General features: G+C 39.3%; 1 protein-coding gene across 1 annotated transcript; it reads left to right on the plus strand.

The window, feature by feature from the left end:
• The first annotated feature begins 17,228 nt into the window (after positions 1–17,228).
• On the plus strand, positions 17,229–18,007 carry LOC104996609. Its single transcript, XM_010850886.1, has one exon. It carries the CDS (start codon positions 17,285–17,287, stop codon positions 18,005–18,007), a length of 723 nt encoding a protein of 240 aa, XP_010849188.1. The 5' UTR covers positions 17,229–17,284.
• Positions 18,008–22,529: the final 4,522 nt, after the last annotated feature.

Consider the following 22,529-nt stretch of genomic DNA (forward strand, 5'->3'; position numbering starts at 1 on the left):
GAAGATCCCCTGGAGAAGGAAATGGCAACCCACCCCGGTATTCTTGCCTGGAGAATCACATGGACAGAGGAGCTTGGCAGGCTACAGTCCACAGGGTCACAAAGAGTCAGACACAACTGAAGTGACTTAGCATGCAGGCAAATAGTAATTAGCAAACCCAGATGACTGACTCACATGGACCCACTTCCCCTCAATGTCCTTCCATGTCTTTCTTTTAGCACACCCAGCATTTAAAAAGTCGCCTTCCTCCCTTTTGTTTTGGTGATGTTAAGCTCAGTTTACCCTGGACTCTCTTCACTACTACAGAAGTTATCATTGAATAAAATCTGCCTTTATCACCTTTTACTAACATCTGGCTTGTTCTCTCTTGGACAGCCTTCAAAAGCAACAACAGCAACAATAATAGTAGTTGTCACAAAATGTGGCAATTTCTTAAAAGTCTCATCTGCAGTATAAAGAAAAAGATAATGGGTATCTGTCTACGAATGGGAATTTTTTTACAGAATATTTTTATGACAGTTCTTAGAAAAAAGAGATAGAAAATCACATTACTTAGGCTGAGGCTACATATTGTGTATGTTTATTTTCAAATTCATTGTCATCAAAGATATCTCTGCACTGGTTAAAATTATCTCATCAGAAAAGCATATTGTGTTTGAAGATTATTCAAACACTCTTGTGCAAAGTATGAAAAATTAGTTGAGTCAAAGATGACTTACAGATTTTATCTCTTCAATTGGATCTTAGGAACAAATTAGCCAATGATCAATGATCCTCTGATTCAGTAAAAAAATCTTTAGGGATCAGCAAGATACAAACAAGAACAAGTAAGTTTGAGACTCTAGTAAGAAGTGAATTTTCCAGTTGGGAAATTGAAACTGACTTAGCTGTAATTTTTCACATGACCACAAGGAAAGCAAATACCGGGACCTGGGGCAACCAGGTTACAATCTAAAGAGGCTACACTCTCAATCCCAGCAGCATCTATTCCAAAGAAGAAAATAGATAAACTTGAGAACATTCTTCTGGATGTGGGCGAAGAAAGCATAGGTGATCTCTCCCCCAACTCCTGTCATTTTATTGCAAAATATCCAAATTTATAGACTTGGTCTTCTTAGAAACTATTTGGTAAAAAGGATTCTCACTATGATTAAAGCACTACAGTTACATAAGGAAGGGCTTAAGAGTCTAGTCCAGAATCTACTATGACAAATTATTCTTATTTAAATATACTACCACAGTGGCTTATCATACCCCAAACTTTCTGAAGTCTGACTTAGGAAGGCAGATTAGATAGCAAAGCAAAGGAAAGATGGGTTCAAGGAACAATATCCATGAATCACAGTAGTTCCCATTCTCTAAAATTTGCTATGAGGCTTTACGTCTCCTCTATCTACAAATTAAGATTTTAAACCGCTATTTCTTGAGTGTCCTTCCAACTGGAACATTCTGTCTTATTTTTAAAGTGTAGGAATTGGAAGATTAATATTGAGGTCATTGAAATAGGAACGGAGGCCTAACAGTAAAATCACAACTGTGAACTTTACACAGATTGTTCCGAGAGCATGTCTCTTTACATGCTTATATTCCGTTATTTTCATTTTAGGACAGCTTTCCAAAATGAGAGTGAGACTAAGAAACAATTATAAATGGTGTAAAACTAAGGCTTAAAAAAAAATAGAATAAAATCTCATGCCACAAATTCAAGATTATAAAGAATAAGGGATAGTATATGGTCACCTGTATTTCCTCAGCTCTGCTAGTTTTAAAGATAATTTAGTGAGCTGGGTTTTGCATAATATTCTCAACAAATTAATTTGCATATAATAGCTAATTGTTTTACAAAATGCTTTCACATTTGCTGCATGATTTGATCCCCAATCCTACAATAGCTAGTATTATATGTGTGAGCTGTACCATTTTTTTAAATTTCTGTATCTTTCATTTGGTTATTTAAAATTTTATTTTATATTGGAGAAGAGCTGATTTACAAGGATATGTGAGTTTCAGGCGTACAGCAAATGATTCAGTTAAACATGTACATATATCCATTCTTTTTCAGATTCTTTTCCCATATAGGTTATTACAGAATATTGAACACAGTTCCCTGTGCTATGCAGTAGGTCCTTGTTGATTATCTACTTTACATATGGTAGCATGTATCTTATTAGTGTTCCTCATTATAGATTAGAGATTGTTCAGCTTTAACTGTGTGGTGAGTTTTAGTAAGAAAAGAACTGAGAACTAAACAGATTGTATAATGTAGAGGTCATGTGTAGCTTTCAGTTATAGGGGTGGGGGGACTGAAAAACTCAGATTGGATTAAGGAATGATAGGAGAGACAACAGAAGCAGCTGGTACAGACAAGCAACTCCTGAAGTTCTACTAGACAGGGAAGCAGAATAATAGCAGAGACTGGTGTGAGACAGCAGAAACTAAGTAAGGAAACATTACCGCATATTTGAGTGCTGATGGGAATAAACAAGTGGGAGGGAAAACTGGATCAATGATGCAGAAGATGTAAGAGATAGCTGGAAAGCTCCTGGGGAAGATAGTTTTTCACTAAATTATAAATTATGAGTGGTCATCGCATGCTTGGACATGGCATTTTTGCCGAGAAAAGGAGTTCAAGATCTAATAGAAGATAAGCAAATCAGAAGATGAGAAGGGGACTCTAGGACTGGTACCAGCTGGTGGGGGCCGAGTGATCAGACTCCTTAGATTAAATGCTTTCTTACCAAGCTTCGTCTTTTTCTAGAGTGCTACCTTCCCGTGCAATGAAAATGAAGTTCTTCAGCCTAGTGGAAGCTGACATGGGAGGGTACACTTAACGGGAAGAGGAGGGGGGGTGTTTAGTGGCCTTACATTTTGACAGTGTTGTAACCCACCCTAGTTCTGTCCTTTCTCGGGTTTGATGAACCATGCATTTTGAGAAGAGAGAGATGTACAAGAGCAGGTCAGGAAGACAGCTCCAAATCTTCACCGCTATTAGCGAGAAGAATTTGGTTAAGCACTATTGTCATTTATTTAAAGTTGAAAAAACTGCAAGGATTATTGTGTTTAAAGCATTGTTATTCATAAGGGTTTGCAAAGGACCTAAATCCTAGAACACAGTCTTGGAAATGGGCCTACAGAGAGTGATGTTTCTTCAAATGAGAAATATCCCTCTTTACTCATCTTCCAGTGTTCAAGGTATTATCCATTCATTTTACAACTATAACCCGGAAGTCAGCCAGTGTGTGTCGAGTTCTCGGAAATCTGTGTATAATTAGTAAGGAATTACTTCTGCTGTGTGTGAAAGCCCATCTCTTCTCAAATACCTTTTTGTCCCTTTCTAAGACTTAGGATTTGATGGTGACCAGTGAAGACCTATGCAACATTTGCCCCTATCATGAAGGCATCACCCCTTATCATTGCATGCAAAAGTACAAACACTTCAAAACTCCGGTGGATTCAGGGCCATTAGTGAATCTTTGCAGGAGGGCAGGGAAGGGTAATCCGTATGTTCTATATCCCTTCTTGTACTCACCTGAAAGTCCTCATTTCCATCTTTCCTATTCTATTTCCTCTTAATACCCTTTTTCCCAGTACACCCTACCTACTACACATTGTTGTCCCTTCTGTAGAATAATACTTCCCCAGTCAGAAATCTTAGCTCAAGCTGACTTACCCCAGGGCTCACCAGTTATCTTCCCAATAAAGAAGAAATTCTGATACCCAACTCCAAGACCATAGAACTTTCCACCTGGTTACTCAACTATTACCAAGATATTATTCTTAATGCCTTCAGTTGCTGTGGCTCCTGCAGGCAGGCATGGAGCTCTTTTAAGGTCTAACTTAGTGCAAAATTCAGGGAGAAAAGTGATTGCTGTGTTTCTGTCTCTTTCTTCCTCTGAAGCTTTGTGCTTCTGATAGTCTCTCCATAAGTTAGAAGAGACAGTGGCCATTGGAGTCCCTGGGCCATCTCAGGATTTTCTGGGGAAAATTGAAGTGAGGAGTCTGGAGTCTGTCTGGAGCACAGCCACACTCTGGACGTCATGATGGGGAGAGTACTCCAGCGGGTGAATTATAGTGGCTGCTGCTCCAGGCTTATGTGCCCATCCATATGGCCATGGGATGCTGGCACCATGATTGACAACTTCATGAGAACATAGGAAATGAAGGAAAATCAAGTGGAAAAGAGGACTGTCACTATTTCAGAGGGAAATTAAAAAAAAAGAAAGATTAAAAGTATAGCTACCAGTATTAACACAGTAAAGCACATGGACCTTTGTTTAAAAACCTCGAGAGGCGAGAACTTGCTAAAGTACTAAATATATATTTTTATGTGTAAATGTAAATAAAAATATACGTCTATGGATAATATTTGCTATATATGTACATAACATGTATGTCTCTATCTTCTAACATACAATTATGTATTTCTCTACCTAAACATTATAATTCCAATTAAAGACTGCAAGTCATTTCCAAGGAGAAGCACAACAAACCTTGAGCAGATACTTTCCATTTCTAACTTTCTTCAGTCTTCCGAAACAAGTTACCACCTCTATATCTTTTAGAATTTCTAGAGAATCCCATTAAAAAGCATTTTTCCTTCTTATAGCCCTGTGGCTGAGAATAAATGGCAATAGGGAGGGTGACCTATATCTGCATTTCTTACTTAGGATGGTATGCATGAAAGCCAGAGGAGCTGGGCTACATCCCCCATGTTCAAACCTTCACCTTCATTGTCCTTATTATTGTCTTCAGCAAAGAGAGGCTCTTGCAAGAGTCATACCTCGGCCTTTAGCCAAGGGTAAGTAGAGACTTTGAGACTAGCAGCTGACAAAATACACAATTGTTTCTCCTCTACTTGAGTTGGTTTTTTGTGAGACTGAGCAGTGAAGTCTGTTGCTGAATTAGGTGCTTTGGGGCAAAGCCAAGTTCATTCTTAAGGTCATGAATGCTATCGGACAAATCCCAGCACGTTCTTTGTCCACCTGATTAGCGCATATTTGAGTGTGTGTGTGTGTGAGTGTGTGTGTGTGTGAGCGCGTGTGCATATGTGTTTGGCTTTGACTGCTTAAATGAACTGCAAGTTTCTTTCGGAAAGGAAAAAAGAAATTATAGAAGGGGAGGATTCAGTTTGAGAGTGAAATGTTGACCTAGGGATCTAATTACTCTCTATTTTCTTCAGTCATTTATTCATTTAATCAATGTTTTATTGCATTAACTTTATTATATATCATTTAGTGAAGTTTTACTCAGTACCAGGTCAAGTACAGAGTGATGGGAAAACATTGCTGAGTAGATAACCTTGGTTGTTCCAGCTATTGCTCTGCTATTTGGTGCTCAAATACCATTTAGGTCTTTTGTGTTATTAGCTGGTGAAAGTGCTTTGTCATTCTGCATAACTCCCCTCTAAGCTACTCTGTAGTTTCAGCCACCAAAACCAAAACCAAGGTTGGACACCCTAACACCTCGCTGTAGTGCTTCTTTTAGGCATATGGTCTGGTATGGTCAAGTACATGGATGTATCAAAAAAGAAGGTTTGCATTCAGGACATACGGCCCCTAGAGACATGAGATAGTGTATTTCACAGAAATAGCTCTGACTATTGGGGTTGAGTTTTGGGTCTTCTCTCTGCTTCCTAGTGGTAGGAAGGGATAAACTGATTGCCTAAAAAGAAATAAAATTAAGTGCTATAAACTTAGTTTTTAAGGGAAAAAAAAATATTTTCCTTTAAAATAAAAATGGGGGCATCTGTCTTTGATTTTTCACTGCTGACTTAATGCTAATACCCACATCACACTCAGAGTGACCCTGGCAGATGTTTGATAATGAATCTGCTTTGAAATTCATCCCAGAAAATAAAGTCTGCAGAGGGATTCCAAGACTCTTAGCACAGAGGGGATAGCTTGAGATCAGCCCCAAGACTGATAGCATATTTGCACTTACACCGAGGTTTCTGTAGGCTAATTACTAAAAATATGAGTGATGGAGAGCCAGAAACTTCCCTGGGGCCAGTTTCTCCTCAGTCTTTCCACAGGGAGCATATAAACCGTGCTCTTTACTGAGTGTGTGACACTATTAAAAATGGTATTGAATGTAGAAAAACAGCGCCTTAGCAAATTTCTCTTTGTAAATAAGTCTGCAAATCTTCCACATTCTGCTAAATATAAATTGAATGGCAACTTTTAAATGCTACAGCAAAACCTTGGAGAGACAGGGAAATGGACAGACTGGTTGTCTGCAGTAACATTTGGGTATATGCAACCATATAAAAGACTACTACTAATAACTGTACAATGAGCCTGTGGCAGGCATTTCTACAGAGTTTTCACATTTCAGCTTTGGTGTTTCATGACATAGGAGAGAGTTGGAAAGTTATTTTTCTCCCAATTTCCAGATGAAAAAGTGAGACCCATGTATATTAACATTTTTTTATAAGGTCATGTATTTGCTGTATCTATGGTTCTCTCTGGTTCTCTTTGCACGAAACGCCTTCCTGTACCAAAGTCAGAACACAAATGGCAAGTTTAAACTCAGTTGACTTTAAGGCACGAGGCTAGGCCAAGTTCATTATGAATGGACGGACAGTCCTCTGTCTGGCCCGGTGACTCTCACATGGTTCAGGTTAACATAACACACAGGTAGCAGTTCCGTGCCAACAATGAGAGCTCCCGAGTCAGACCATCTGGGTTTCATCCCCAACGTAACCACTGCCACCTTCAGTCAATTACTCCCCTTCTCCAAATCTCAATTTCCTCAAAGGGAAGATGGAAAATATAATACCGTTTCCCTCCAAAGCTTTTTGCAAGGACTTATTAATTGGGGCAAAAAAAGAGTTTGGCACAGGGCCTGGCATCCTGTGAGCTCTCTACAAGTGTTAATGGTTGCAGTTATTGAAGATGCATATATTACATTCTTATAAATGAAAGGGATCTTTCCACATTCCATGTTGTCTCTGGGATTTGCTTCTGTGAGAGGGATGCTTTTCTAGAAATGTGAATCAGAGTATGACTTAAAAGAAGAGGTAGGTGGTATTTCAAAATCCAAGATAGATGACCTTATAGCTTTACATAGTGCTTTTGATGGTGTTGTTCAGTTGCTGAGTTGTGTCCAACCCTTTGCAACACCATGGACTGTAGAAGGCCAGGTTCCCCTGTCCTTCACTATCTCCCAAGTTTGCCTGAATTCATGTTCATTGACTCAGTGATGCCATCCAACTCCAGCTGAGCTATTTCAAATCCTGAAAGATGATGCTGTTGAAGTGCTGCACTCAAAATGCCAGCAAATTTGGAAAACTCAGCAGTGGCCACAGGACTGGAAAACCTAAGTTTTCATTTCAGTCGCAAAGAAGGACCATGCCAAAGAATCTTCCAGCTACCATACAATTGTGCTCATTGTACCCACATGGCCCATGGCTTCATTGAGTTACACAAGCCCCTTTTTATGACAAGGCTGTGATCTATGAAGGGGATATAGTACTTTAGCAACTTTTAAAATATACACATGTCATTTCTGGAACCTGGTAGAAGTGAGCTGGAATGAAGATTATTAAGTAACAAGAACTTCAGTTCTTCCTTAAAAGGGAGGTGGAGACCAGAGTTGTGGTGATGGAGAAAATAGAAGACGAAGAAAGTTAACAAAAGGATCCAATTAAATGTTTGGAGAGAATTTTCAATAACTTATTTGTTTGGCAAGTAAGAGGGTAAACATACCAATCAGAAAAGACTCAGGTACTTTAGGCCAGCTATTTTTGAGACTGTTACCTTTTTTTTCAACTGTTTATAAGTCTCAGTAGAAGTGTGTTTCTTGAATCACTAATAAAATGTTAGCAATGAATTGTGTAAAATCACAGTGGAAAATGGATATGGATAGTGGGGTAAGCAGCTGTTTGGGGAGGCTAGAAAACAGAAGCACCAGAGGCTGTTCATCAGTTAAAAACAGAATCTCTGGGGCCAGGATTCATAAACATGTAAGCCCACCTGAGAAAATTCTAAATATTCCAGGTGAGCAAAGTTAGAGATTATAGGAAATACCTCTAGTAGGTCAGTGAAGGGGAAGACATTGTATTTATATGTATTAGGTGCACACACATTAAAGTAAGCACATCACAAGAAAATATTTTCATGTACAAGTTTCATGCCAATTCACATTTTATATCTATTGTTTTCTATTTAGTTTGCCCAATTCATATATCCTTTTGTAAATGCCAAATTAAGGAAACAGAAACATTTGGAAGCTGAAAAATGTTTCTCAAAGTTGTTTGTTCCCTTGGATTTAAAGAAATACAGTGGTTGGAGTTCCACATTGATTTCTAGACTTTACATTACTCCCCTTTGCTACCATATATACCCTTCATTAAGCTATGAGTTCTGACATTTAAAGAGCAAGGGGTGCTGTGAATGGAATAATCCAGGTGAAAGGATTAGCTTTAGCATCTGCCCTTCCCATCTTTTTCCTGGAGTGCAATTCAGCAATAATCATTTGCCCCTACGCATAACTGGATTCCCACCTAGATCTCTAACTGGGTTTACATGGCAAGGGCCCAACTTGCCTGGTTTCTGGGGATTTCTGATTCCTCACCAGTTAATAAACAGACCCTGTGGAGGCTGCTGCAAAATGCTCAGCTCACTTATGTTAAATAAAGCATAACATTTTGATGGCCTTTTAGAGGTCAGAGTAACCATTTTCATTATGTAGACAATCTGTAGGCTAGTGTGATTCAAGTATCCAAATTATTTCTATCTAGGAACCACACTATTGATGTTATTATTATTATTGGTGGTGGTTTAGTCACTATGTCGTGTTGGACTCTTGCAACCCCATGGACTGTGGCCTATCAGACCTCTCTGTCCATGGGATTCTCCAAGCAAGAGTACTGGAGTGGATCGCTGTTTCCTTCTCCAGGTATTATCATTATTAAACCACAATATATTCTGCTGATTGGAAACACTAATTCAGTCCATAATTTCTGTCCACTATTTTGCTAAGAACATGGTAGGAATTAATTCTCACTGTCAGCAGGTGGATGGTTTACCACTGAGCCTCCTGGGAAGCCCCATAAGCCTCTGAGGTATGAACTGATATCGCCCCCATTTTAGGGATGAGGAAACTGAGGCCAAGAGGTGTGGAATCGCTTTTGTCAGGCGAAGGAGCAGAATCCAGTTCAGAACCTGCGCTCTGAACCAGGATTCTGAAATGCAGAATAAAACTGATCAGCAAGGTCACCTGTCAATTCAGTTCTGCCCTCAGCTTCTAGGAGTCGCTTCCGGCGAGAAAGTGTCACCTTCATTCCCGGGACCCGGATGCAGGGCCTTGCACCTCCCTGCTAGTCTGAGATTGGGAAGCTGGGCAGGAACCTGGGGGCTGAAGGGCCACGCGAGCAATTCCGTCCATCTGCCGAGCCCGTCCAGCCTGTACAGGGTGTCACTCCGCATCAGGCAGAAAGCAAGACCGAATTAAACCCCGCTGTCAAAGATGCCCAGATTCGCAGCAACTAGAGATGCTCTTTACTCTTTATGTGAAAGCTCTGATTGAAAAGACAAAAAGAATTTAATCAGTCATTCTGCGGCACTGCTGCTCTGGCAGCTCCAAAGTCTTTTTTTTTTTTTTTTTCTTCCCCTTGCTTCCTGCCTTGCTTGGCCCCTTTCTTTTGAATGCCAACCTGCACTACTTTGTTCGGGATTAGCTGTCCTGGCTAAACTTCAATAATTGGATTATTACTAACATATTGTGTGAGGAGCTCCTGCAAGTCTCCAGTTTATGGAACTGAATGAACAGGCAGGTGCCAGACCAGAAAGGGCACACTTCTCGTGGGTTGGCTCAGGGTCCTCCCAATGCTTTCAAATGGCTGGTCTGAGGTTCAGCGGTGCCAGTCATTCAGGCAGGGGGGCACAGAAGTGGAGGGCACACATGCAGCTTGAGGAATTGTGGATTTTTGCCTGACTAGCTCTGAAAATCAAGATTATGGTCAGGAGATTATGCAAATATCTTACCAGGGGCAAGATAAGCCTCTCTTAGCAAGACTGACTCAGAAGGAAGTGCCCTGGTTTTGGCGACCTTAGCAAAATCTGAGGATGGAAAGAACTATTTGCCACAAGTTATTAACCAGCTATGTTGCTGAGCTCACAGAAGCATAAGTAGGGGCCACTCATCCAAGACTGAGAGTCTTCCGTAGTGAAAAAGTGAGAACATTTGAGAAATAGTCGACTTTTCTGAACAAAAATGTTCAGTGACTCAGGTCAACACTGCCACATAGAAACTCATATGAGTTTTAAAACTTGAAGTATAGTTTATGTTCATTATATTAGTTATGTGTACACAACATTATAATTTGAGATGTGTATATTTTGCAGAAGGATCATCACACTATATCGTCAACAAACATCACCATACATACAGATTTTTTTTAATTATTTAATGGTATCTTTTAAGATATACTCTCAGCAATATTCAAATATGAAATCCAGTATTGTTAACTACTGTTCTCATGTGATATGTTACATCTCCACATCTATGTTATAACTGAAAGTCTGTACCTTTTCACCTACTTCCCCATTTTGCTCACCCTCCAGCCTCAGCCTCTGTCAACCGTCAGTTAGTTCTCTATCTCCATGAGCTTTTTGAAACAAAATTTTATACTCTACATACAAGAGATCATACGATATTTGTCTTTCTCTGGCTAATTTATTTCACCTAGCACAATGCCCTCAAGGTCCATCCGTACTGTTGCAAATGGCAACATTTCATTCACTTTTTATTGCTGAAGGATATTCACACACATACATATATATGTATACTCCACATTTTCTTTATTCATTTTGCCAAGGGCGTGGGTTCAATCTCTAGCTGGGGATCTGAGATCCCATAAGCCACTTGGTGCAGCTAAGAAATAAATGCATAAAAAAATAAATATCATGTTAAAAATAATGCTGCAGTGAACATGGGATGCACGTATCTTTTGAGTTAATGTTTTTATATACGTATAATAAGCACCCAGAAGTTAAATTATTGGATCATATAACAGATGCAATTTTAGTTTTTTTTTTTTTAGGAACGTCTATACTGTTTTCTGTGGTGCCTGTACCGATTTACAATCTCACCGACAGTGCTTGAGGCTTCTCTTTTCTTCACATCCTTGCCAACACATACGTCTTGTATTTTTGGTAAGAGGTATTCTAACAAGTATGGAGTGATATGTCATCATTATAGGTTTGAATTGCATTTGCCTGGTCATTAATGATGTTTGGAATCTTTTCATCTTGACTCTCTGTGTGTCTTCTTTGGAAACATGTCTACTTAGATCCACTGCCCAATTCTCAATCCAGTTGTTTGGCTGTGTCTTTTGCAGTTGATTTGGTTGGGTTCTTTATATATTTTGTATACTAATCCCTTATCAGATATCTGACTTGCAAATGTTTTCTCCTGTTCCATAGTTTGTCTTTTCATTTTGTTGACAATTTTTTTTGCTATTCCAAAGATTTTTAGTCTGATGTAGTCCTGCTTTTGTATTTTTTGCTTCTGTTGCCTTGCTTTTAGGGTCAAATGAAAAAAAAAAATCATTGCCAAGACTGATGTCAAGGAGCTTACTATCTAGGTTTTCTTCCAGGAATTTTATGGGAAACTCACAGAATTCTTAAAGCAGGTTCCTACTTTCATGTCTAGAGATCACTGTAGCGACCAAAACAGAAGTTAAGGTCTGGGTTTACGTATCTCACAAGAATTCAAGACACCTTTTAAAGAAGTTTTGACCTTGTGCTGTGCTCTGCTTAGTCATTCAGTTGTGTCTGACTCTCTGTGACCCATGGACTGTAGCCCGCCAGTCTCCTCTGTCCATGGGGATTCTCCAGGCAAGAATACTGCCCTCCTCCAGGGGATCCTCCCAGTCCAGGAACTGAACCCAAGTCTTCCTCATTGCAGGTGAAATCTTTATTGTCTGAGCTGCCAGGGAGGCCGAAGAATATTGGAGTGAGTAGCCTTTCCCTTCTCCAGGGGATCTTCCTCACCCAGGAATCAAACGGGTCTCCTGCATTGCAGGCAGATTCTTTACCAGCTGAGCTACCAAGGAAGCCTTTGTATTGTGAAATAATTATATGTTGCTTTTGCTCCTCCCTAAGATTGTGAGCTGTACTTTCACATGGCTGTGTCTTATTCATCTTATTTTCCTAATGTCTGATATTGTTTCATAGACTAAGTACTCAGTAAATATTGTGTGTTAAATGATATAAAATGGCAACAATTATTTGGGCATCTTTTTAAAAGGGTTTTACATATGTAATTTCCAATCTTTACAGCCTACTTTCAGAATAGGAGTTTTCTACATTTTTTAAAATAAGGATATTTAACAAATTAAGCAGATTGCAGAAAGCTGTATTGCTAGTATGATATAAATCAAGGTTTCAGATATAAATTAATGTGAGGTCATAAAGCAAGTTTTACTAGTATAAAAAAGTTAGAATGATGAAGAAAAAGTAAAATAAAAGGAGGACAGAAATGCTCAGTTGGTATAAAACCCTGCTGTGTGGCCTTCAGCAAATGTTCAACCTTTACTGCCTCTGTTGCATTTTATAAAATTAATAATCTCTTATTGCCTAAAGATGGCAGTTAAATTAGATAATCTCAAGGTCATTTCAGCTCTAGAAAAACAAATTCTTAACCATTATCATTCTTGGATTAACATGAAGTCATTATCTAAGATGGTATTAAAGTGACTTTCATTTTTTCAAGTAAGAATTATACTGCGATATAAACACACTGTAAAATTACCCCAGTTTGTGAGCTTTTTTCAAATATTTTATACACATTTAACTCAAACTTAGAATTCTTTACGAGAGCACCAAGTGACACAAAATATCTGAAGCAGGTAGACACAAATTTCTGGGAAGCCTGCTTTCTTTAATAAATTCCTTTTACTGGCAACTAAATATTAATGAAGATGGAAGATTGAGAATGATTATGTTGAAATGACCCAGAGGCAGGTGTTGGGTTTCTGTTTCTTGTACAGAATCATGGAATTTAGAATAAGGACAAAAATAAAAACAAAGAGAGACGCTCTACTGAAAAGAGCTTGTTTTTTTTAATTCTTTCACTTAAGAGACAGGCAGAACGTAGAGTGTTTCTGTCTGGGGATAGGGGTCAGGAAAGAACTGAAGCACATGTTGTTTAGTCTCTCAGTCGTGTCCAACTCTTTGCCACCCCATGGACTGCAGCACACCAGGCCTCCCTGTCCTTCACCATCTCCTGAAGCTTGCTCAAACTCACATCCATTGAGTTGGTGATGCCATCCAACTAGCTCGTCCTCTGTCGTCCCCTTCTCCTCCTGCCTTCAATCTTTCCCAGCATCAGGACCTTTTCTAATGAGTCGGCTCTTCCCCAGGTGGCCAAAGTATTGGAGCCTCAGCCTCAGCATCAGTTCTTCCAATGAATATTCAGGACTGTCAAGAGTCTTCTCCAACACCACAGTTCAAAAGCATCAATTCTTTGGTGCTCAGCCTACTTTATGTTCCAACTCTCACATCCGTACCTGACTACCAGTTAGGTGCAGTGCTATGTCTATGCATGGGGAGGAGGTGTGATGCTCACGTGTGTTGCTTGGTGCCAGGCTGTGATGCACAAAGAGCTGTATCAGTTCAGAAGACCAGAGTGTTCCTTTGTCTTGTTAACCACGGGATCTGCAGCACCAAGCAAGTAAGTGGATAATAAATAAATGTTTGGTGATTGAATAAAAAGTTAGTGAATGAATCAATGCAACTAAGTATTCTAGAACAAATAACACAAAAACATGTACACAGGTGTACACGACTTTGAGTGAGAATATCTTTTCAACACGGCTTGAATCTGAATGGAGGCCAATAAAGTTTTAAAAATTAAAATGATCTAACATATTTAGGCCATAAAATGATCTAACATATTTAGGCCATAGTTGACTTTTTCAAGAAAGGCTTTGGTATGACCATAGGCTTAAATGTAAAGGCCAAAGCAAGTCAGCATATGATATAGCTTTTACCGGACTAGTCTATCCTTCTCCCAAAAGAGTAAAATATATAAACTTATAGTTTTAATCAGTTTTAATTTTAGAGCTGACATCCATCAATTCTCTTAGCTTAGGAAGAGTTACTTGGTGAAAGAATAGTCTTTAACGAACTGAAAACAGAACAACTACCATATTACCCACCAATCCCACTCCTGGGCGTATACTCAGAGAAAACCATAATTTGAAAAGACACATTCACCCCACTCTTTGTTATAACACTAGTTATTGCAATAGCCAAGACATGGAAACAATCCATCAACAGAGGAATGGATAAAGATGATGTGGTACATAAAGATAATGGAATATTACTCATCCATGAAAAAGAACAAAGTAATACCACCTGCAGTACAATGGGTGAACCTAGAGATTATCATACTGAGTGAAGTAAATCAGACACAGAAAGACAAATGTCACACGATACTGCTTATATGTGGAGTATTAAAAAAAAAAAGTACGAATAAACCTACATGCAAAGCAGAAGTAGAGTCACAGATGCAGAAAACAAACTCAGGGGGTGGGGGAGGGGTAAATTAGGAGATTAGACTGACATATACACACTACTATACATAAAATAGACAATAAGAACCTACTCGGTACTCTGTAATGGCCTAGAGGGGAAAAGAGTCTTGTAAAATAGAGTGGATATATTGAAGTTGAAATAGTTAATAATATAGTTTTTAAAATGGCGCATGGATATGGATTTTAGTCCACAAATTCGGATGTGCAAATGATGTAACTGTTTTTTTATTATTCTACTAGGTGGCAGGATAAAAAAAAAATCAACTCTTCCTTTCCCAATGTGTTAAGTATATGTGTAAATATTTCACTTTGCTGCACACCTGAAACTAACAGAACTTTATAAATCAATGATACTCCAAGAAACATTTTTAAAAATCACACTCTCGTCTTTCCTCTTGCTTACCTGTACTTTGCAGTTTTGTAGGGCATTTTTTTTTTTTTTGGTCAAAATGTGATAGATTCTATCATACCATCATCAATGAGAGGGTGCTAAATAAGCCATCTGAAGCACTGTCCCCAAGCCCCACCATTTCTGCTCCCTCTCCTCGCAGATGGGAATGACTATAGACGGATTTATGCTGCTGTGCCTTTAGGCTTCATAATCAGCATTCAAGTGTACCTTCTCAATTTAGGATTTGTCAAGTATTATCAAAACTCACCAACCCTGACAGAATATGGCTTATACTCACAGCTAAAGTTTATTTTAATTCAGAGTATAAATAGAAAATAAACAGAAAAAGAGCCAATATTTTCTTTCTTCCTTTTTTATTAGAAGCTTAGAGGTCTGATACCAATCAGTGTTTGATAAACAGAGATGGCAGTGAGAAAACAATCAAATAATGAACATAAAATCCATCATCAGTGCACAGCCATATTAAGTTACCTACTTCATTGTGCTGTCCTAAGACTTGTACAGACTCCAAGTAAACTTTGGGCTTGTAAATGAGAGAGACTGTTGACAAGTAATAGGAGACAATTAGGAAAGGGTTTTTTCCTTGTCTAACTTCTCTATTAGTGAGTTGGAAACACTATCAGTTGCATAACCCATATCCATTCCTGAAGATTCCTTACTAATATTATCCTGATTTTATTTATTATAGCAATCAGCTCCAATATCCCGTATAGCTAGGCACACCATTAAATGTTAAACGAGATGAACTGGAGCTTCCTGTGAAATCTTTTTCTTTTCTAATAAAGAGATTCTAGCATATCTGGCTGGAGAAGGCAATGGCAACCCACTCCAGTACTCTTGCCTGGAAAATCCTACAGACAGAGGAGCCTGGTAGGATATAGTCCGTGGGGTCACTAAGAGTCGGACACAATGGAGCGACTTCACTTTCACTTTTCACTTTCATACATTGGAGAAGGATATGGCAACCCACTCCAGTATTCTTGCCTGGAGAATCCCAGGGACGAGGGAGCCTGGTGGGCTGCCCTCTATGGGGTCGCACAGAGTTGGACATGACTGATGTGACTTGGCAGCAGCAGCATATCTGGCACCTACCTTCCCTTTTAAACGTACTTTGAACATGAACATGATGTCAGAGGTTGAGATAATGACACAAACAAGCATGACTGTGAGACTAAGTAGGCTTGGTGGAAATAACACGCTTGGTGCCAGATGACATCCCTGAATGTCTCAACCTCATAGCTGTAAATGTCTCTCTGTTATTATTTTGAGAAAAATGAACAAAAATTTGTTTTCTAAAGCTGTATTTTTTTTTATTAGCAGGTTAAAACAAGCTAGATGAAAAATACAGTGCAAGTCCTGACAATGGCATTGAAGTTGAAATAGTTGATAATATAGTTCTTTAAAATGGCAGGTGGATATGGATTTTAGTCCACAGGTTCAGATGTGCAAATAATGGAACTATCTTTTATTATTCTACTAGGTGGCAGGATTAAACAAACAAACAAACAAAAAAACAAGTCTTCCTTTCCCAATTTTCCTCTTCCTTAACAACAGGTGTGGAGTCCTATGCTGTGTATGGCATCAAGGAGTAAGGGAAACCGTCAGTCTTAGTTACAGGTTCACAGGGTTGAATGAGATGTCCTTGGGCTTATTAGCATGGCCTCTTCAAGTCCACAGGGGTTTTGTTGCTGCTTTATCAGCAGAGCATCTGTGTTTTTGTGAGAGTGCCTATTTTCTACTTGCCCACATGTACACCATCGTTACACACAGTTTTTAGAATCTTGACATATCCCGGGCAATGCTCCTAAGCATACTGTGTAATGTTAGTTCTCCTTTTCCACTTGAAACCCTCAGGTTTCTATCTGCCTCCCTCCCTCCTTTCTTCTTCCCCTTCTTCTCTCTCAAGCCCTCCGGGAAGAGGTTTCCAGTTGGTAGAAACCCTTCTCTTTTCCTGAATCATCAAGGGACATCTGTATTTCTAGGAATATCTTCCCATTTCCATTCCCTATTCCCTGTCCACCATCCGTAAGCATAATACTCTGTTAATTTTCCCAAGGAACTAGGCTTTAAAAACAAAGACACTGGTGATAAGTGAAGTCTGAACAAGGGCAGGCTGATAAAAAGACAGAAGATGAAGAGGTCGCGCCAGGATGGTCAACAGAAAAGAAACTGTTGTCCTGGCGCCCCTGACCTAACAACTGAGAATGTTCGAAGGATTCTCAACACAGCTTCTCAACAGCAATCATGACATCACTGCCGCCGTCTTCTGAAATTCACTCTTCGTGGAAAAAGAAAGAGAACATCGCCTGCTCACCATCTTTCAATAAGCCATGCAAGCGGGACAGGCAGCAACCGGGCGGTGCGGTTCTAGCGTCTCTGGCTACCTGCGTGTTTTTAGACGACCCGAAATGAAGTGCTTCTTAAAACCGGTCCGCGTTTTACTTAATTATGTGGTCTGGGTGCTCGGCTTAAGCCTGGCCCACAGCAGATCCTGGCGAGTGTGGGAGTTTGACAGCGACATCGTTTCCGTCGTGTTCATTGGACTCTGGGAAGCTTTCTACCAGCAAAAATTTAACATATCTGGCATAATGGTTGAGTTACCGATGTACAGCGAGATCAACTCAAGCTGGGTCATTTCTAATGAAATCTCGTATGGGCAGGGCCTGATGCTGCTGGCGAATTTTATGATGTCGGTGGCCCTGATTTTTAGCTCGGTGGCGCTTTTCGTCAGCAGGATCAAGGCCCCGTACCCTGATTTCCTCCGATTGTGCTACAAGGCGTCCGCCCTGTTGCTCTTCCTCAGCTGCACTTGTATCACAATTGCAGTGAGCTGGAATTTCACCTTGGATTTTTATGGCCAAACCACCCTTGACTTTCCACTTACCTTTCCTGTTGAAAGAGAAATGATAACAAATAAACGTCTGTCCTATGTGTTCCCCCTAGGAACCGCAACTTCCATCCTCTTGCTAGGAAACGCCCTCCTGTTCTCCTGTGAAACGTGTTCAATAAAACCACCGAATCGGGTGACTCCCCTGATTATGTCCAAATGTTGAAGAGGAAAGGTCTGAACAGTGAGTTTTGGAATGGCCGGCAATCATTTTCTTGAATACTTTTCCATACGTACCTCCTATTGTCCTAATCTTCTATTCTTGTAAAATAAAATATACTTGTCTTTTCGAAAAGAGCAAAGATAAAACATACTGGGTGCTCTTTTGGTTTCCATCCTTGCGTGATGCCTCCTGTAAGGCAATGAAGCCTCCATCAAACATGGATCAAGCACACTGCTTAAGTAAAAGACTGCAGAATAGGAAGCTAGAGAGAGGCAATGAAATCAACATTCAAAAGGTTACTATACTGAGATGCTGGTGGCGGTGGGGATGGGGTGGAGTGGGTTGCACCGCCTAATGGTGCCAAGCATGTGGGCATTTTATGAACTGAACCAAACTCTCCTTAAGCCATTCCTTGGGGACACCAGGTAGCTTTTATAGCCAAGTTTGTCTCTCAGGGCAGCTCTTCAGGGCATGGAGCATGGCACTCCAACTTCTGCCTCCGATACCACACCGTGTGCTTCCCTCTGGATGTGTGCATCTCTTATGGATCTCTGTCTCCAAATCTCTTCCCGCTTATAAAGACACCAGTCAATGGATTTGGGGTCCACCCTAACCCAGAATGACCTCAATTTTAAACTTGATTACATCTATAAAACCCCTGTTTCCAAATAAGGTTTATGGGTATAGTGTTAGCACTTCAGCATATATTCTTCAAGAATACAATTCAACCCACATAAATCAAAATGTTTCTTATTTTTAAAAACATTTTGCATTATGGCTTCTATTATTTGCAGCTGAAGGCATGCTGGTCAATATTCCCTTCCTTCACCTCCTCACAGATTTGGGATATTCATATTTTGTTACAAAATTTGGCTTACCTCATCATTGCTCTTAGTTAATTATGCTCTGGCTGCATACGAATTGTCTTTCATTATTCCTTGTAAGCAGTTAGCAGACTCCCTTTGCCTATCACAATTCTGTTGGCAACATTTATCAAAGAACCTGGTACACATTTTTTGTTCTATAAATATTTGTTGAGTGAATACTTTAAGTAGAATTTGAGAAATACAGGAAAGTGCAAAGAACTTTTAATCATACAAAATACCACTACCCATGTGAAAATACTATAAAAAAATTTGTGTATATCCTTCCAGAACATTTCTGCAGAAGTTTTTTAAAAACTCTATAATCATCATGAGTGAGTCAAAGTTGCTCAGTCATATCCGACTCTTTGTGACACATGGATCGTACCCCACCAGGCTCCTGCATCCATAGAATTTTCCAGGTAAGAATACTGGAGAGGTTTGCCATTCTTTTCTCCAGGGGATCTTCCCAATCAAGGTCTCCTGCATTGCAGGCAGATTCTTTACCATTTGAGCCATGAGGCATACTGATTTATAATTGTGAGTCATATATTTTTCATTTTGTATAAAACAAACATTTTCTTATGTTATTTCAGTGTTCACAAACTTTTTAAGTAGTTGTGTAAATTTCATTCAATGATTGTGTGAGAATGTACTTAGCATTCCCTGAAGGTAGGAGATTTAGTATGTTTTTGTTTTTTTAAGATTTTCTTAAATTTATTATTTTTCTACATAAACCTTTTTTTCTATTATCAAGAACTATTTACTTAACATCAATAGAAAACTGACTTAGTAAAATGTTAAGGACCCTGAAAAATGCAGGAATTCAGGTCTATTTTATGGACTGGAAAAATCGAGAAGGTTTCCATGAAACTGGAAGAAAACACATCAGATTAGGAAGCAAGCAGATCGTGGACATTCAAGAGGGTGCAGCCGGGAGAAGAGGCAGGGAGCCCCGGCATCCTAACCACCGGGTCGTTTCTGTGAAATGTGACTCCTTCTCAAGCCACAGTGTCACAGCTTGGTGGCACTCCAGGTCTCATCTGCCTCCCAAGAAATTAAGAAGAGACAAACTCAAGTATAAGACGCAAGAGCAGTTCAGATCAGTTCAGTCGCTCAGTCCTGTCCAACTCTGCAACCCCATGACCTGTAGCATGCCAGGCCTTGTCCATCACCAACTCCTAGGGTCACCCAAACCCATGTTCATTGTGTCGGGGATGCCATTCAACCATCTCGTCCTGTCGTCCCCTTCTCCTCCTGCCCTCAATCTTTCCCAGCATCAGGGTCTTTTCCAATGAGTCAGCTCTTCTCATCAGGTGGCAAAGTATTGGAGTTTCAGCTTTAACATCAGTCCTTCCAGTGAACACCCAGGACTGATCTCCTTTAGGACGGACTGGTTGAATGTACTACAATTTTCTTTTCTTGGTACCCCATCATTGAATGCATTTACAATGATGTACTTATTTAGCTTGTTTCAGGGACATAATCAGGAGTCACATACAAGTAAACCATGATAATGCCACCCCTGATAAAAGACTTTTGGTGTAAAAAATGTATAGACTGAAAAGAAATAGAAAGAATATAGAAAAGAATTGATAGATTGAGCCTTACATTCTCAGTATAACCTTGAAGTATTAAGTAGATTGAAATCAAAGCAGTGGTGTTTGGGCTTTTTCTTAATAAACAGTAGAAGACAGGAACAAAGCCTCACTTGATATTACCGTTTATTTCTAAGCATTTTGTACTTTCAACTAATGTTGTCTAATGTTAATCCTTTCAACTAAACTCAGCATTTCATCTGTAACCCTGTCATGATGGTGAAGGAGAGCTCTACAGGAATAAATTCAGTGTCAAAATTGACAAGTGGGTTTAGTCCCGGCTCTGCCTCTTCCCTGCTCTGTGATTTAGAACAAAATGTATTGTAGTTTTTTGTTTTTTTGTTTTTTCCTGGAATTTTGCTCCCAAATTCACAGACTGTAATGATCGGACATGATAATTCTTTAGCTGCACAGCCCTCTAAAAATCTTTGATTCCAAGCAATGCATGATGTAAAGCTACAAAACTAATTTACATTCGTTGAATATTGATTCTATCTTGGCAGTAAAGTAATAAACCATAATCCCAAAGAGTTAATTTTGAAAAGTAAACTTCCATTCAATTCACTGAAGTAGCCCAGGTTCTTGGCAGTCAGATAAATGAAAGCTGAAATTGTTTACAAAAAAAAAATCCACCATCCTTGAAAGTTCCTCATGGTTTATTCTCAAGAAAAAAAGGTATTTCTCAAATCCACATATTTCTTCTATAAAGAAAACAATTTGGATCCAACTGTATATGATCACAGTGCCTCTGTCAGAGGTAAAAATGTTAAGGGAGACTTTCTAAATATGTCTTACAAATATTTTAGAAATTAAAAGGCTGGTACCATGGCAATGGAGAAATAAAGAAAAGCAATGATATTTGGATTATTCAAGAAATTCTTGCATTCATTCATATATAATCTGAATGGTTTTCTCTACTGAACTGAGGTATGTTAACATGAAATACCTCCATATTCTGCCTCCAGAACTTTAGGAAAATGGACTCCAGGATTATTGCTGTTCTAAAGAGGATACACAGGGTGATGCCTGTTCTTCCAAGAGCCTGCACTGGCAGATGGCTTGCAGTGTGCGTGTTGCCTCATATTTTCAGTTCTCTCTTTTGTTTTCCAATGCTGAAATATGGAAAGCACAACATTGTAAATGATCCTCACATAACTGAGGGAGTGATGCTTCTAACAATTTACAGATATTCAAGTTCAAACAACCGGGCCCTGGGTATATCAAATGGCATCCAGCCACTAGAAGTTTTGGTAATTATTTCAGGTAGCTGATTTTGATTACAGCATAATGAGATGATCTGTTCTACATCTCATCAGATTGTCCTCTATAATTTTATTAAAAGTTAATACTTAGTGGGGAAATGACTTAAGTGTCAACAGTCCCTTGTCTTTTATTACTTTTCAGCCTTGTGTCAAACTCTAGTTTGACAAGTTTGGCCCTGATGAGTCCAAATTCTGGCCACTCCTATTCCTCTGCAAAGCTTTATTTACCAGTGACATGACTAGGACCACAGCCAGCCTTTGGAGGAAATATTATTACCTGAGTTCTAGTTGCAAAACCAATAGTTCCAAGTAGTAAGGCTGTTAGTAAATTCTTTCACACTTCTGAATCTCAGTCTCCTCTTCAGTAAAATGGGGATACTGACCATCTAAAACTTGCATGGTTTCTGTAAGGCTTAAATGAAACAGTGCATGTGGAATGATCTAGCCCCGTGTATTAATAAAGTTCATTGGAATGAAATAGGGCAGATTTAAATAATGGGGCCTGGAACAATAGCTACACATCAGTTTCTACAGAATAGCCAGCCAAGGAAAAAGACTAACCATTAAAGACAATGGAACCATTGTTAACTCTTCTCCTTCAGTGGCAGTCAGATTTCTCTCTCATTTATTCTTGTTTATTTCTACATAAGGCCAACTTGCTGCAGAATGGCCTGCCTTAAATAGATAAACATGAAAAAAGCAAAAAACATTCACTGTAAATCAAAACCCCACTTGATTCTATATTCCCCTCCAGCTACTACTGACTTTCTCATTTCCTCTTTATAGCAAAAGTCCTCAACAG

This window comes from Bison bison, unplaced genomic scaffold (assembly GCF_000754665.1).
Source record: "Bison bison bison isolate TAMUID 2011002044 unplaced genomic scaffold, Bison_UMD1.0 scf7180017864296, whole genome shotgun sequence".
Lineage (NCBI taxonomy): Eukaryota > Metazoa > Chordata > Mammalia > Artiodactyla > Bovidae > Bison > Bison bison.